This window comes from Diuraphis noxia, unplaced genomic scaffold (genome assembly GCF_037042655.1).
Source record: "Diuraphis noxia isolate RWA-SAM2 unplaced genomic scaffold, SU_Dnox_SAM2 contig0004, whole genome shotgun sequence".
NCBI lineage: Eukaryota > Metazoa > Arthropoda > Insecta > Hemiptera > Aphididae > Diuraphis > Diuraphis noxia.
This window is the reverse complement of record NW_028301714.1, coordinates 3,314,148-3,333,139: the sequence shown is the minus strand read 5'-3', so window position 1 is coordinate 3,333,139 and position 18,992 is coordinate 3,314,148. Positions and strand designations below refer to the sequence as shown.

Sequence of the window (18,992 nt, the reverse complement as noted above, 5' to 3'; positions counted from 1 at the left end):
AAAGATCGAAAAGCTCTTTTGTTACTAATTTCATTTTTCTCTACCCATTGATCTAAGTGTTTAACCACCCACATAATAGCCATTTTTTTGAAAACAAAGTCAACTGGTAATACATTGAACTCTTTAAAATTGAGACCAGTTGAACCAACATAGTTTGTTTTTTGTAAACATACACGTACTATCTTGTTTTTGTAAACATTAAACAACTAATATTAATAATCTATTAATTATTAATTATTTAATAATAATTTATAATTTTAGCCGTTACTCCATTGACTTTTATTTTTATTTCTCTGGTTCGATTATTAAACGGAACTATTAGATATTTGGTTCGGTTCGATTATTTAGAATTTCCAGTTCAGTTTTCGAACCGAACCGAACACCCAGAGTTCGGTTCGGTTCGAAAATCGAATAGTTGGTAACATCTCTAGTTATAAGTATTATGAGTTATAAACATTTAGCTAATGAATACAAACAACATGAGAAAAATGCACGAGATTAATTAGTGTTAATTAATAATAATCACTCAATACATCTAAATATATATATTTACTTGAAATATTTCAATAATTTTTTATTATTCAATACAACTAATTACTAATATAGAAAAAACTGTTTAAACCTTATTATATAATATAATGCTATTAATAGTTATGAGTTCTGAATTACTTGTATATTTAGCTTCATATTTATAGTTAAGGTTAAGCTTAAAAAAAAATTGTTTAGTTATAATCCTAGTTATAATCATTTAAACAATAATTTTAATAAACATTTTTTTTCAACTATCGTTATAGTGATAGGAATAGCATGATAGAATCATGGTTTGGTTAATCTGATGTGTAGATTCATCTTAACACCATTATAGACAAGTATTCAAATATTTATTACTTTATTAGTATTTAAACATAAATATAATATTTCGATTCAGCTACAGATAATAATCCTAGTGCTTTATTATAAATCTAGATACTTTTTGAATATACATGCAGGTTAGTTAGTTTATTATATTCGTTTAGCTTTATGTTTATATAATATATTTCTCTTCTTGTGTACTTATATTATATGAATGTTTGCCTTTTTACCCTCAGTTAAAAAACCAGGAACCAGTTCCTGGTGAAGAGGAGAACTCTAAATCTAAATGTATCTAAAAATGGATATTGTTCTGTCCGTCTACTCTGTCTATATTACTATAATAGACTCAAAAACTGCTGGGCCCTTTTTAATACCAAAAAGTATCAATACATTTTTTAAGACTTGAAGGGATGTTTATTGCTAGTTTCTTCAATTATTACCTATATATGCTGCTTAGAATGGGGTGGCTCACACCTGAATTTAGTTTCCAGGTCACGAAAAAGGAATATGTGAATATTTTTTTTTTATTCAAATGATGGTTGCTAAAATACATGTAAATATATTATATTAATATTATAATTAGCAAAAATATGACATAATTTTTTTACAAATATAAAAAAACAAATTTTTGCACCTAGTGACATTAGGTGGTGCAACTAATATTATATAATACATATATTATATATTATATATTATCATTAATTATTGTGCATTAACTGCTGTATTTTTGTTATCGACATTTTAGACTTTATTGGTTTGTTATAAAATTTTTGAATAATAATCGAATTCCTTAACAGCTGAGTTCTGGAATGTGAATCGTTCGAAGGTTTTAATATAAATTAAATATACAGCTAGTTGTGTTATTGGAACACCGATACAGAATTTTTAAAATGTCAAAACACAAAAATCAATAACTTATTATGCTAATGAACGGACAAGATTACGTAACGTCGTAGGGACATCGGTCGTTGACACCCCTTTCTTTTAGGGGTTGACGTGAGTCACATACTCTTGCAAAATCAACCAGGCTCCATCTTTGTTTGTTGGTAATATTATATGACTCATAATATACCATCATCAATTTGGGCTGTTTTCACACACTCACACGATCGTTGGAAAAGTTATGATTTATACTTAGTATTTTGTTTTTCGTATTCCAATATTAATCTATCCAGTTTCTTTTTTTGTATAATTAGGTTTATTCAAATATACCACTATATAGGTACTGCACATTAGCATAGTTTACACCTCCTGATGTAGGTATGTAGTTTAACGATGTGGAAATAGCCGGGTCAAGTAGATGTGTTTAGTTTTGACGAGTTTTTAACTACGAGATTTATATAACTGTTAACATTTTTATGTCGAAAAAGATCTAAAAGTATTGACCGTGAGCACTATTATTACTTCATCTCTCACCCGCTATTTCGATTAATGATGGGTCTATTGATAAAGCTAGCCATGACCAACATTATGCTATATTATCAGCAAAAATAAATCAATAACTTCTCACGCGTTATTGTTTTTAATTTAACACATGCATCTTTAATTGGTACCCGCTTTTTGCTGGTTATGATTTATTTAGATATTATTATTTTTATGTACTCATACATATTGTTTTAGGTATCCAACTTGAAATTAGACTGCATAGTTGAGTATAATACGTCGGGCATAGGTTAAACATCGCGTATCTAATACAGTAATATTTGTTTACACCATATTATATAATACACTATTACAGCTCCTCCCTCGAGTCAACGATAGTCTTAGAGTACATAGTTTATAGTAATAAACCACTGTAATAGGACCACCTCGGCGCACGATCGTTGTCGTCGGACGGACATCATGTGGAAAAACACGCAATATCCGCCGCCACCACTGCTTCCGCCGCTGTAGGTATTCGGAACGTACGCTCGCGATAAGATGTGGCGGCGTGGCGATTGTGCGACAGACGGACGCGTGGAGGAGTATAATATAGAAACTGAATGGGAAAACAAGAAAATCGCGCGGGATCGCGCGTATACCGTTGCGCCGCTCGTCACATATATATATAATATATAAACACCGACCCACATGTGACCACAAACGAGTCACACCCGTTTAACTGTACTTTACATGTGCCCGTCGTAATTATTGGGTCTGTTGTGTTGTCGTTATTCTATTATTTTTTCTTTGCCATTCTTTTCCTTTTTTTTTCGATCGACTTGCATTGTTCTTTTGCAAGTGAATTGCAAGTATGGTTCAAGCTGGGCGGCGAATTCTGCAGTATAATATCTATATATTACTCATATTGATGATTGTAGCCCCCCTCCTATTTCGCAACTAAATGTAATACGGACGATCGCGCTCACGTGAATAATGTTATTTTATACTTATATATTATAATAATGGGCGCATAATATCATTACGAGAAACACAACTACATATTATTATAAAACTACACAATGATCCGAATTCGAAAATCCACAATAAACTTTTATCTCAATATATTTTACAAAATATAATTTGTGACTCTAGTTTAACTTGTTTTAATTTTTTTGTATACTCTTTTGTTTCAAATTTTCAATGCTTTGGTAAACATTAAAACAGTCGAAATATAAACATTCTGTATTACGTATATCTGTGAATAATATATAGTTATGCAAATAGAAACGTAACAAATATTTTCAAATAATTTAATTGTATAAAAAAATTCTGTTCGTGTCACATCCGAATATTTTATTGTCTGAGTATGTTAAAAAACGATGATATAAAAAGTATAAACGTCTACATTTTACTTGATAGTTATATCTCAATCAACAACGCTCTGGAATTTATTTTATTATTATTAAATATTCTGTAAGATAATACATATTAACGTGTTTATAAATGTCTATTCAATATATCAAATTGCAGATATATGATATATGAATTGTCGTCGATGAGTGGCTCCTTTCATCAAAATAATGTTAACCATACCATATTTGATTCGTTTAGCCAATATTCATATAATGTATTAAATTATAGTATAGCATAGTATAAATTGTATGCTTGTAAAAAAAAAAAAGTAAATATAATTTTAAACGAACATCTGCAATTCATTTGTCTGTCAAATTATTGTTTAATAACCAATATAAAATGTTATGCTTATTGTGTAAAATAAAAATCGATTGTAAGTTTTTTTCTACTAAAAAAATATTTAGAGTAAAATAATTGTAGAAATAAGACGAGTAGATTCGTATATAATATGTTTATAAATTCTTATAAGTCATTACAATAATTATACCTATAACGTTCATACTCTAAGAATTTTTAAAATTCAGTCTTATATTAGGTGTTTATATAGTATTCAGTATTAGATTACTATACATATCGGAGAACGCGAACGATGCATTTTTCTCTTTATTTCTTTGGCGTCTTCACCCCACTATAAGTTACCGCACGTGTATGTAATGATATGTACACATACATACCTAGGTATATATTTATACACATATATATATATAATTATTGTTTTTGACGCCAGTAGAGCGGTTTCAGGAGGAGCCACAAAGGTAGAAAAAATAAAATTCCAATTAAACCCGTCGCGCCGCAGAGCTGATTTGATGGTGTGTTGCATGCACAGTGCACCACACACCACATTGACGCCGCCGACGACGAGTTTGAAATATTATATGCAAACCATGTAATTATCATCATCGAAATGCTTAGAATGCCATTACACACACAAACACAAACATACGTATATTGTCGAGCGTTAAATAAACGCACATAAATGTATATCGTTTGAATAGATTGTCGGCTGAGAATAAATTGGTATATATAAATATAATATAAAAAGCAAAATTTGTGCCGCCGTTAGCTATTCGCCTATCTAGGTATAATGATAACAATAATATATATACATAAAATAAAACTTCGAGCAGCTGTTTTCTTTACGTGGGTCAGTTATTATAATCACTACGACGCGCGCGGTGGAATGTATATAATATTATATTATATTATATATTATCATATAATAGCTCCTAAGCTCCAGGTTCGATAGTCTCCCCTCATTGTGGTGATTCGTGATCCTGCTATAGTGTCTACTTATGTGCTATATTGTTATTAGGTATTTGAATTTTAAAACAGTATAGAATAGCCGGTAATAATAATTAATGTATATGCGTTCGGAAGTGTGCGGAGAACGGATATATCCCAATATTTATTATGTTTATGTTATTTTTTTTTAATGTTAGATATTTCTTATGTCCCACCCCGAACACTTCATCATTTTCATATTTTTTTTCCGTCACCATCCTCATAGCCGGTGCTCTTTTATTTGTGTAAAACATAACGGTTCCTCGTTGGTCGGTCGACGGAACGATTGAAATATAAATATATACATGTACGGCATCATCAGATATTACACTCCATTTTTCTCAAAATCGCGTCATATATATTGATGTTTCATTTGAATAATAATAATAGTGTACAAGTAGTATTCGGACTTGCGGCTTATCCTGTCCGTGTACAATAGACACATATGCAAGTGCGTTAATGATAGGCGTGAGCGGTGAGGAGATAATATTAAGAACACGTTTTGTAAGTGTTTGTGTGTGTTTCTTGAAGTAAAATCGAATAATAATAATAATCGTTATACGATCGGAGGTAGTTGGGTTGAAGATATCTCTATGTTATAATACGAGAAAATTACGTTAGATGAAACTCGTAAAACGTATATTTTAGTGCGAGTCCCTCAACCCCACAGTAATATAATATTGTATAAAGGTACAAACGACCACGACTATATACAGGGTGTAACAGTACTATTTGACAAATATAGTAATATTTTTAATGGAAATTTGTTAAATAGTCCTGTTACACCTTATATACTCGTACGTAGTAATAATCTTATCGTTTTTATCGGATTTAATGATTATAGAGATGAAAAGCGTGTTATCACATAATATAATTTTAAGTATGGTACACTGTCTTATATAATCAAGATCAGTAAATATATAATACTATACTTAAATGTTTGTTTTTTTTTATGCTGGCGTAACCCATAGGTATTAATATACCATAATTAAAAGTCAATATTATAATGTAGGTATATATTATGAACATACTTTACTATGCATTATACTTCAATATATGTTCATTTAAAATTAAATTGTAAAGATTTGAACTATTTTAGTATAATATATTATAAGTTGTGATCTAGCCATTTAAATATTTTCAATGGATAAAAACTGTGATATCATAATTATATAGGTACTATTAAACTGTTTTTTTTATTGATTTATCATCATGTTATTGATTTGAATGGTTAAAAATTGTATGGTCATTTTAAACAATGAAACTTTATGTATTTAATGTGCGTCTGTTAAAAATTTTTTAAACAATTTTCATGTACGCATAATATTCGGTAAATGAGAGTCGTAAATATATTTTTAAATAATTATGATGCGCAATCAAAATTGGGTTGTTTTTAATTTCAAAATTTTGTAAAATACTACTAATAGTATATACACCTTGTTACTATTAATTGTGTTGATCTAGATACAATTTAAATTACCTACCTATTGTTATACTTAGATGCATTTATTAAATTAGTTTTTGTCCTCAATTTTATAATAACATAATTTATTTTATAGAAATGAAAATCACCGCTGTGACGATTGTTATTTCGTTATTTTTCCGACCAACAAATAAGTAATCTTTATTTTAAACCACAAAAAATAATTCGTGTTATTTTTTAAATTGTCTTTTTTTGATATAATACCAGATATTTCACTGCTAGGTTTGGAACTGTTCTAAATTGTCCAATATAGTACCTAGTGGTTAGTACTTAACTACTTTCTATAAAATTACACAACTGTTAAATTTAATACACATCATAAATTAAAACATCATGTAAATATAATTGGAAAAATGACTGTATAATGTTGACGTGAGTTGGCTCAGCTAACACTTATCATGACTTCCAAAGCTTAAATTATAAAAATAATTTAAAGTAAACTACATTATAATAAATTATGTTCTCCAGAAATTTCGTTATTTTATTATAATATTATATTGTATATTTTAACGGATATTGTTTGACAAGGTACATTATAAAAGATATAATTTATAGTGGAAGTAGTGTGAATTATGATTAGACGTATTATTATATTCGTCCATTTGTTTTATTCATTGTGCTTTTTATATTTAAACTAAAAACGTTGGGTTGCAGTTTATCGAATATGTATTAAAAATATAATATAATTTATGTAATAATAATTTTATATTTTATTAATATTTATTATCGTAATTGGTAATTATATGAACATTAGAACTAGAACACTTGATATTTACCACTTTTAACAATATTATTTTAATTACTAATTACCTATTGGGTTTAAAAAATGCATATCCGTGATTGAACAATAACATTATATATTTATATTTTATACAGGTATCTGAGGTATCTACCGTAGCTATTTTATATTATGATATACCTACTATATAACGACGACCAATTAGTTTGTCTAATAAAATCGTAATCTGAATTCATGGTACAATATGTCGTGGTGTCACACTATAATGTGTTTTTTACGAGTCTTACTTGTCTTTTAGGATGATAATATTATGAATATCCACAAAATACTCGACAGTCCGCCATAAGAATAATATAAGTAGACAGTAGTGATATTGCCTGTAGTTGCATGCGTAATCCTCAATCTTAGTACATTCGCCGTCGCTATATAAAGGAACTCAGAATGACGTGAGTTAAACATACTTCACACCTCGTTTGACTGACGCGCGTTGCTGTAGGTCAAGGTCGCTAGACATTTTAACACGATGTGTGAGAACCACCGTTGTCACACCAGGTGAATTTAATTTTCCTATTTAATGGTTCATAATATAACCTATACGAGTTGTCGCAAACGATGTTATTAATATTATACACGTTATAAATCGGAAGTAGGCAAAGTACGTATCGTAAAATATTGTTACCTGCAGTTATACAAATATAAAATAATATTTTATTAATAATATAGTTATGATAAAATATTTTATGCATTTATAATAATTTAAACTTGTTGTGTGGCTTGGTGAGGCGCGGTCGTACGCTCAATCTGCGAAAACGCACTGAGCGTACGTACCGGCCGCAGTTGCTAGTTCCCGGATGGGTGACCACCCGGGATTTTTAGCAACATATCCTTAACACATATACACAAACACGTGTTACAACTCTACCCACTTAAAATCCTACAAACAAACATACAAAAATAACCCCTACCGTACCACCCCACACCCAATGGCCTATGTTGCCGCGGGTTCTCCTTACAAAAAAAAAACTTGTTGTTATCGAATGATTTACCTTAATTGGGCACATCAATTAGTCTTGATTGCGTGATTGCGATCGTGTGAAGAATAAGAAAGAGGAGGATTAGGGAAATAGGAATAATGATATTAAAAATAACAACACTTATCGGCTATATAATATACCTACCTCCCCTCCTTGATGGTTGTGGGCGAAGTGTATGTTTTAAATATATATATAGTGAGTAGGCTCGGGGGATTTAAGAAAGTGCTTGAAATAATTGCGTTTAAAATCTCATCGTTTGCCCGCTGCCACAACTAGGTATAAATATATATATATATATATATTATATAATAGTGCGGAATCTATGGGCCGCACACGCCGTACTGTAACCGCCGTGTTTAATGGTCTCTTCCAAAAAGAGACCCGACCGCCAGCCCAGTCTTGTAGTCTGAAGAAGAACATATTTTACGTGGGCATAGTATTCTCTCGGTTCTCACTTTACCTTATATTATATTGTTATTAATATGTGCACACAAATTATTATATTTCTCCGTGTGATTTGTATGCGTTTGACTGGTAAGTATTCAATTTACGCGAGTTATGACGGTATGCAACACACATACGTTAACTACATTTTTGTATCGAAAATAATTTATTAACACTTAAATGATTATATTTGGACGATAAATAGAAGTACGGATTATTTTCGTAAAAAAAGTTATTAGTATTTTTTTTTTATCAATAGAAGTATATTACGGTGTATTGAGTACTAAGTCAACTTTAATCGTATTAATAAAAAAAAGAGTTATACAATTTGCTAAAAATCAAAAGCTTTTGAAACTGATAAAGATTACCTATATTGGTCACGAGAGATATAATGAATAATTTTGATTATGAAAGGTTAGTATGTACGTGTTTTTATGATAAGATTTACTTAAGAATTTATACCTCGATAAAAGTTGGTATATCACTCAAGGACTGTGTAGCCATGTAGGTCGATGAACTTGCAGTGCTCACCGTTCATAACATAATAATATGTATAATGTCATTGAAATCCATATTGTCAATATTGGCTTACTATTTAGACATAGTGCATACGTATAGGTATAATTGTAACTGTAAGTATAGTATATACTTATACATAATATACTATATTACGTAGTCTGAAACTGTTTCCATTGTTCATTGATGTCTACTCATATTATATAGACCTTTGAAACCAAGCGTTTTTATTTTATTATCAATCAATTATATTGATCAAATATATTACGATACATAAAATATATCTCACAGCACCAACCAACAGTGAGTAAATATATAAAATTGTGCATATAATATGATGTATAATATATATCATACAATACGGAGAGCCAAATCCAAATGTGTTGCAATACGAGTAGTTCTGGACGTGTTGTATATAATAATAATATATAATATATAAGGTATATGGTGTTATTATTTTTTTCTCTATATTGTTCAATAAATAATGTTCGGACAGCAACGGGCTTGTACAAAACGAACGAGAAATGAATGTCAACACATGCGCGCGCGTATGAATATTATTATATTATAATTTATAATATACAAGTAACCATGATTTTCTCAATACCTTTTTTGCGACATAACACACTATACTAAATGATTTCGGTTGAAAATAAACATCACAAGAAAGAACTTATTATAATATAACGCTAATATGGTGTACTCGCATATTTGGAACCTACATTTTAGATTATGACAGCTATAATATGACACCTTAGACCATTTTCGACTGTTGATTTTTAAGAATAACTGCTAAATTTGCCGTGGTTTCATTTTCGGATTTACTTACTATAATGTACTAATGTAGATAGGTACTAATCTGTGAATTATAATTTTTCGTAATATACCTACAAATATAATTGGTGCAGCAGAACGTAGAGTACCAGAAACCAGACACACAGATGCGCAATTATTATTATTCCTTCTATTTTTTCGATACAATTCTTTTAATACATATATATATATATATCACTGGTTCTCAACTGGTGAGCCCCTGCAAAATACTGTGCCGAGAGATTGACTATTATAGGTGTGCCGCGAGACGTTTCTGATATTTGTAATTATGCTGGTAAAAATATTAAAAACAGTAATTTATTTCATTACATTTGTGTTGAGTGTGCCGCGAAAACTTGTGATGTATAAAGATGTACCGTGAACCAAAAAAGCTTGAGAACCTCTGATATATATAAACGAACCAACAAAACAAATATATGCATGCACCTACACAAATAAGTAGATTATGAAACTATAGATTTACATTTATTGAATTATATTCACCATAATCCGTATATGATATAGGTATCTATTGGGATCAACTCCTCAATAATAATATTTAAATCAGTATATTTTATATATTCTCATTAATTTAAAAATGGCTGTATTATTTATAAGATAAATTAATATGAACAGTAATAATAAGCTAATAAGCATACATATTTTAATAATATTCAGATATTATTCGTTATAACTACAGTTTTCTTTTAACGTTCGTTGTATGGAGAAATACATATATATTAACACTATGTTATACTTTTACTTTATACTTCAATGTGGATTTTTGAAAAAATCTTTTTTTCTCTTAGTCATATAATGTAATTTTTGTGTTATAATGAATACCTAGAGGTATATAATATATGTATATATACCTATATCTAAGTCTTAAATCTAAAAGCCTTTAAAAAATTTAAAAGTTCGGAATTTAGCAGTTTGTCGTTAATATTCGTATACCGGATATAAAAATAATATATGCGTATTATTCGGACGTGTTGTTTTTTCATACTATTTGTACATATAAAAAATATATTTTTTATGTAAAATATACATTTAAAACTCGCTGTGACGATTTTACTGTTCATGCCAACAATAATTTAACACGTAACGGTGCAACTGAATAGGAGTAATTTAATTTTTTTTCACGACCATATTGAAACATGCTTATTAGTTATTACATTGCGCGTCTGGGCGAATAATAAAACAACTGTTTTTTTAATTACTCTGCTGTTAACAACAACATTTGCTAGTTTGGCTCGAACAAAACAATAGTAGCTGTGTATATTGTATCAGGACAGAAAATTACGTCTAATTTTTAGGTATATATTATTATATGATATTATTTTTTCGTTGGTTATTACTGATTTTGTCTTAATATATATTAAATAAGTACATATTTACCATAAACAATAGGGCATAGACGATAGTGTATTAATTAAATTTTTAAGTTTAATAATATATTGTATTTAACGCCATTAAAATTAGAGCAAAACAAGTGTCGAAATCCTTCCTTGTTAAGCTTTTTCTTTCACTAATCCTGTGTGAAATCTAAGAAGTCGTTAAAAATTCTCAGTAATCCATCACACACGACATGCAGGTAACGAATTAGAAGACCTACGAGTATACACCAACATAGTATACTTATATACTATGCTCTAGTACCAAAACCATGGTGTCATTGACTTGTAGGCAAATTATTACCTTTTGACCTGACTATAATTTGAAGAATCTGTATACGGAAGTTATGTTGGTTTTTATATATTTTTATTTAGTTTTTATACGTCAATGGATTGTTTTTGTCAAAATATTTTATAAAATAATGACTAATGAGTAGTTATAAATGATTTTAAATTATAATTATGAAAACGGCGTAAAAACAAACGTATTATCTCGTTATTAGATATAATATCAAACATTATATATTTATTACGGTCTGATTTGTTAAAAACAATTCCTGAAGTAATATTAATTATTCTATCAACTCTATTTAAATATTACGAAATAATGAAATATGTATATCAAAGCGAATGCGATTGTGTAGTTTCGATAATAATGTATAATGTTAAAATTTCTGTTTCAGGCTACAAGGAAGGCTGTGAAATGCGGATATTTATTCGTTGCACCTGGGCGAGACTTTACAAACCCCATCAATCGAACAAAGGTAAATATTTTAGAAAACATTTTTACTTCTACTGTTGTGTATTTACTCATTACTCGAATATAATGTTTTAATAAATTAAAATTTTTACAAATCATTGTTGACTGGAAGATACTAGGTATTTAATTTTATTTAATTCTAGTGAAAATCATTTTACTACTATAGAATATAAATTTCTAAATGTATGTGTATTATTTACTAGATAAGATGATCGAATTTGTTTATTTAAGTGAATATTGTTTTGCTCCATTAATCCCTCGCGAATCAGGTTTTTTACCTGGTAGACATTTTTTCGAATCGCAAAAACCGGTCAATCGGAAATAGTGAAAGTCGTCAATGGTGTTTTCACCTAAGGGATAGATGATATTATTTTGGTTTCTCTTTTTTTTTTTTTTTATCAGAAAGTTTTTGACCATAATTACGTTTTGAATGGAATAAGAAGAGAACTGTTACAACAGTTGATCGTGGTCAGTGTGTGTATATAATTTTAATGGCCTACCATAATAATGCAGTAATGATCACAATTCACAACTTGTTTTTTTTTTACTTCGAGATAATTTTGTTTATTATCATTTTTTCCCTATATATACAGCAGTGTGCATACATCGTTCATAAATATCGTGTGTGAGCTAGTAAAAATTAATGACTGGTACACAACATTATGAACGCAGTAAGAATCTTAATATCTAAAAACTTTTATCTGAGGTCTAATTTGATGGGTTTTTTCGTGTTATCGTGGTTAGCGAAAATTGCCCATTGTTTTCGTAATGTGTCATGGATACCAGCCTATACGTATAGTATAGTTATATTGATGTCACTGTCACTGACTGACTCTGACTACCTTTTAGGCTATGTTGCAGTATAAAAGAACAAATCGTACATTATATTTATTTTAAATTGTATAAGTGCCTACTTAAAGTATTATAAGGTATTAAGCTAAAAAAAATACTTTTTTTTAAAAGTTAACAAACTTGTCGGGTTTTATAAAATAACAAAAACTTGGGTGCAAAAGTAAATTTATTTGATTGAAGATTTAGTTATTATATTTATACTACTTATATGATGATTAATATTTAGTTAGTTTACACTTAATTCAAAAATATATAATTGCAATTTGCATCGATGTGACGATATTGCATCTACTGTTTAATTTTATAAATCATTAAAACTATTTGTAATTAAATAAATTTTTTTAAATCTAATGGCCTATCCTACGTAGAATATTTTCACCAATAAAAAAAATCATTTAAATGTTGTATTTATAGATATAAATAACTGTAGTATTGGGCTTCGTAAATTGATTATTATTGCACTAGATGTGATGAGAGTTTATAGTATTTTATATTGTTGCCATTCACTATTTAGAATATATTGAAAAATTATATTGTTTGGTAAATATATTGTTTGCTTAAAATATTATTAAAGCTCTAAAGCACTAAAGTGAAAATTTTAAATAACATAGGTAATACTATATTACGTAGGTATATATGATAAGAGTACCTTAAGATTTTTTTGGTTGAAAAATATATTATATCTTTTTATTTTCCATTTAAACTACTGTCGAAACAACATCGATTATATATTTCATACGCATAACAATTTACTTGCTTATATTATTATTGTATACTATATTGGACATTTTTTAGATTTATTCAATTATTTTTTGTTCAAATCAAGAAACCATTTTTAAAATCAACTAGGTATATATCGTTTAATCTATCGAGCACGTACACATCGCCTGATCGTTGTAACGCGTTGTGCGTATTAATATCGTATTTTAGTTCAAGACAGACCTGTGTAAAACATAATATTATATATTTATATGACAAATAGTGAGTAGGTATATATAATATACTAAATGAACTGCAGTGCAGAAGAGACATAAAGGGTAAAAAATATATACATATACTATTATCACGAAATCGTCCGATAGTTGCTGGACGTCTACAGGGAGTTGTCGTTTCAAGAGGAGATTATATTAATGCGTTTTATCGAAAAATTGTAGACACTTATTTTTCATTCTCACATCATATACAACCGTTTTTCCGTTTTCCTGTCTGTCTGAATAAATGTAGAAAATAGCTGGAAAACGCACACGGCCTTCTAAGTTCTCTGCAGTATATTACGTTTATACAAAAAATGTTATAAAAGCTCTGCAATTATTGCTTATTATGTATTTGAAATTCGCTGAGACTTCGTCGTCGTACTGACGTGTAAGTCGTGTGTTAATGGTACTCCTCCGGTGACCGATACACCCGCTGTCATCATGTTTTATATTTATAAACTCTCGCCCAGAACACGCGTTCCAGCCACCACTTAAGACAACGCGCACATCCTGTATAGTATAGTATACATATAATCATATAATATTATTATATGTTAGGTACTCAGTATGATATATATATATATATATTTATATACTCACAATGTTGTACGTATACACGTTTTGTTGTTGTTGTATTCCTATACCAGGAGTATAAGAACAGAAACAGGATGGGTATACGTGTTCGTCACGTAGTATTGTTATTAACGGAAGACGACCGTAGTAGAAAAAATTAACGGTCAAAAAATAAGGAAAATAATATATACGATGAAAAAAAAACTCCAAACACGGGTAGTGGCTGGAGTCAAAGACAACGACAGCGACAACAGCGACGTGACTTCGGCCACCAGTCAAGCCGAACAAGCACGTAATAGATGATCCTTTTTTTATATCTATAATCACACAATATATATTATATTATAGTATATAAATTTCGTTGTTGATGAATTTTTTTTTGTAGAAACAATACAAATTTACTGAATGTTCATGTTTCTATTTATTTTTTGCTACTAGAAATATCAGTAAAAAAAAAAATTATATTATATTATATCTAAATAGGTAGGTATATTTCTTGATATAATACACTTACCTATTATAAATGGTATATTTACTATTTATTAGTATGATTTTCATATCTAAAATTGTATACAATACTTATATTAATTAATATTTCTATAGGTTAGTAGTATTATTATATCACGATTTACATAATCGCATATTAATGATATCTAAATTCTAAGGAACGGATTTAAAAGATCTATAAAACATAGCTTTCCTTAAAAAAGTTTTTTAAATTATTTGGAACATAGAGAAATATATTTTGTCATTATTTAAACTCTTATCTTATTTTCACCCTGAAATTTGTACCGGTAAAAACATAATTTTTTATAGAAATAGAAGTAGGTATGGTAATAATATTTTATTTTTTCTTATGGAATGAATTTTAACTATATTCGTATAAAAAGTTATTCATTCTTGTACAAAAAATACTTAATAACAGAAAAATGTAAAAAAATGCAAAATTTAAGTTATATTTTTTAATTCTTTGATAGGTATATGAAATGAACTTTTATGTTTGGAAAACAATGTTTATGGAAATTCAGAAAAAAAATGTAATTTACATTCAAATCCATTCCCAAGTGATAAGTAAATATTTTAAACAAACAAGTTTTTTTATAACAATTTATTTCTAATAATATTTTGTAATTTACCATCTCTAAAGCATTGTGTCATCAGTCGGTTATGATACTTTAGTAATTAAAATACATTTAAGTATACTGATTGAGTATATACTGATTATGGAAAATAAAAAAAAATTCTGATAATCCATTTATTATATGTGAATATTTTTAATCATTTGAATTTGTTTGCATGAAAAATATGTATTTTCATTTGTAGTAGACGTTTTTAGTGATTCTCTTCTAAACAGAGCCTGCGCTTCGCAACAAATATCACACCGTCGTCGTTGGATTTGGAATATACCCGTTTGTTTTATCTTTTCTAATATGATGTAATATCATATAGCAACAACGCCCTTTATTGTGTGTATGTATGTGTATATGTAAAATTTTTCCTTTTCATCATTAGACATATATAATAAATAATGATAATAGTAACATGAAATACAATAATAATGATCAGTATACGCGGGGACGGTGTATTGTCTTTCCTAGTGGGCGTCGCTGTAAGGACAGTGTGCGGTGCGTGCCTATCCCGACAAAACTTGTATACATAATATTATCATACAACGCCGATTGAACGGTCGTCGTCGTTGTCAAATAATAGTGTATACCTACTATAATATAGTGTATAGGTAAATCGACGTTACCAAATGAGGATGGCTCGCGTGCGCATAGGGCACACACTTTTATATAGACGGGTGGTAAACGTCATCATTGGCGTTACGTGCATTTCGCATTGTTGTGCCGCGTGGGCTTGACTAGGCCAAGTGGCCTAGCCCCCCTTTTTGGCGTACGATGTGTGACGAAGGCCAGATCCACACAGGATAAATATTTATAGATCGATATAAATAATACAATGATGTTGAAATAAAAAGATGTTAACTATTATTATATGTATATTATACGTTAGTTTATATGAGATTTTATTTAAGATGACTTTGAAAGTTTTTTGGTTGAAATATATTGTTAAGTTTTACTTGAGCATAACCTATTAGGTACAGGTAAGAAAATAAAACTGATGGAGTTAGGATTGTTGCACAGGGTAAAAAGTAAACATATAATAAATTATATTCTGTGAAACTTAAAAGATACATGTATCATATCACGCAGCTTACACCGATAATTAATTTAATATTATATATTCGTAGAAAAATAAAGTAGGTGTATAAGTAGATATGTTTATGAAGGAAGTGTATCGTAATAAAACACATTTTTATTACGTGAATGTGTCAAAACTCGAAACTATATAAAATATAATACTTATGTACTTATTGCACTTTTAGTATCTATATATATATTATATATCCATAAGATGACCCATATCACTCGTTAATTTTCTCCGTTATACCCTAAATACAGATCAGCATCGTGTCTAATCAGTGTCGATGGTGCACCATGGTATAAATACGCGTAGATAATGGTGTCTTGTTAATATAATATGTAAAGGATTATGGTTTGATCGGTGCAATGGCTGCATGCATTATTGTATTATGTATTGGTGCGTACTTATACTTTTTTTATATTATAACGCGTTTATGCATTTATGTATGACATGAATATAATGGCTTATCGATTTGACCGTGTGTAGCGGTAGATCAGAGCTGGTGGAAAGGAAACATGTAGGTATACTAGGTATAGTATAGGTAGGTAGTAGTGTAGTTATATATAGGTATATACTTTCACCGTGCGCGTTCGGGATAAGAGACCTTCGGCGGCCGATCGATTTAATCGCGATTTCTGCATAAAACGCGGAAAATGCATGAATTGTCGAAATGGTATGAAAAAAACGCATTGAAATACACATACATATACATATTATGTAAACCAATGGCGTTACGGTATTTTCGTTTTACTGCGGCAACATGCAGAGCGGCGACCACGTCTTGAGCACAATCAGAAAGCCGCGTATAGTGGAACCAATAAATTCGAATCATACGTCATCATTGTTTTATCTTGGTGGCCGGTAGTAATATAAGTGTCAAATGATGGACCTGTTATATTGAGATGAGTTTGTTAATAACGTTTATCGTTTATACGTTATTATGTTATACCCAAGAAAATGCGAAATTCGATTATATATATAGGTATATTACATACGAATTTTAATGTATGTATATATTGTAAATCACTAAATTGGATTTATTATAATATAGTGTAATACTACTGGTAGGTACTTGTATCGTATATTACAAGTGAAGCAAAGATTTTTCACACGCATAAAAACTATCCTTCTACGTATACGTATACATGTGAAGGATAAATACTGCAAAAAACCGTGTGTAGAACATAATATTGTAATCAGGCATTCGAAATATTAACGATGAGTAGACTGCAGTCGTGTCTGTACAGTGTACACTTATCTAGGTAGGTATACGTATTAAATATTAATGCGTATTATATGATATGGTTGCGCAGGTATTGACGGTATCGTCAAACGGATTCGTAATTTTAACGGTTAGATTTTATGTTATAATATACATTACTTCAAGCAATCAAGATTTAGCATTGTTTTTGAATCAGTAATATAAAAAAAGGATATTTCTATAGTATTTAATATCATATGATATATTGATGATTTCTTTCCAAAGTATTTTAAAATTCAGTAATTCCAATTTACTAGGGTAGCACGTAAAATGAATAAGTATCTAGTTTTGTAATTGGATTTAACTATAGACCTGGTGGTGTTGATGTCATTTAGGTGATTTTCTTTCTGTACTTCGTGCGTACATTTACACTATATTACCCGCGATGTTAAGGACAGCCGCTTGAAGTGGATTTACAAATCAAGTAACCTGTCATCAGATCGTACCCATAAACTCGTACATTCATTAAATTTCCTTGGGATTTTTTTTCGCACTTGGAATTTCAAACTTAAACATTTTTCCGAGTCATCACGCCTTACAGCCAAAGTATTTTATATTATATTTCATCGACCTTGATACTAGTTTGGTGTTGTGTTATTATACTAACAATTTGTTAACGATTTTGTAACGCACGATTCGTTCACGTTTTATTGTTGTTGTTATTATTACTTTTTTTCAAACCGGTAATTAAAGTGTAATTTGCCCTGAGCTAACAGGCAGTGGTGTCCATAACATTGTAGTAGTAAAGGTAACATGTATTTAATATGTCCTTGAAAATTCAGATAAACTTTGATGATACACGCGTATCTTTTTTTCTGTGATAGCAGGAGTGTCGGGTTTTTAAATATTTATTTTCACAATAAAGTCGTAAAGTAAACTACACGTTCGTATCAGACTCATAATCTTCTCGTGACCTATAACTATATTTCAAGAAAAAACTATATCAATTTATTGTTTTATTAAAAATTATAATATTACGAATAATAAAAAGAATAAAAAGAAATATCTGATATTTTTTTGTATTATGATTTAT

The 18,992-nt window shown here is 29.3% G+C and overlaps 1 protein-coding gene across 2 annotated transcripts in view; it reads left to right on the top strand.

The window, feature by feature from the left end:
* LOC149055500 (protein outspread-like) overlaps window positions 1-18,992 on the top strand; it is a 93,042-nt gene that overhangs the window by 9,004 nt on the left and 65,046 nt on the right. For both annotated transcript variants that reach the window (XM_089225290.1, XM_089225289.1), the window contains exon 2: window positions 12,015-12,095. In XM_089225290.1, coding sequence (XP_089081416.1) covers window positions 12,015-12,095 — 81 coding nt within the window. The remainder of the gene's footprint in view (window positions 1-12,014; window positions 12,096-18,992) is intronic.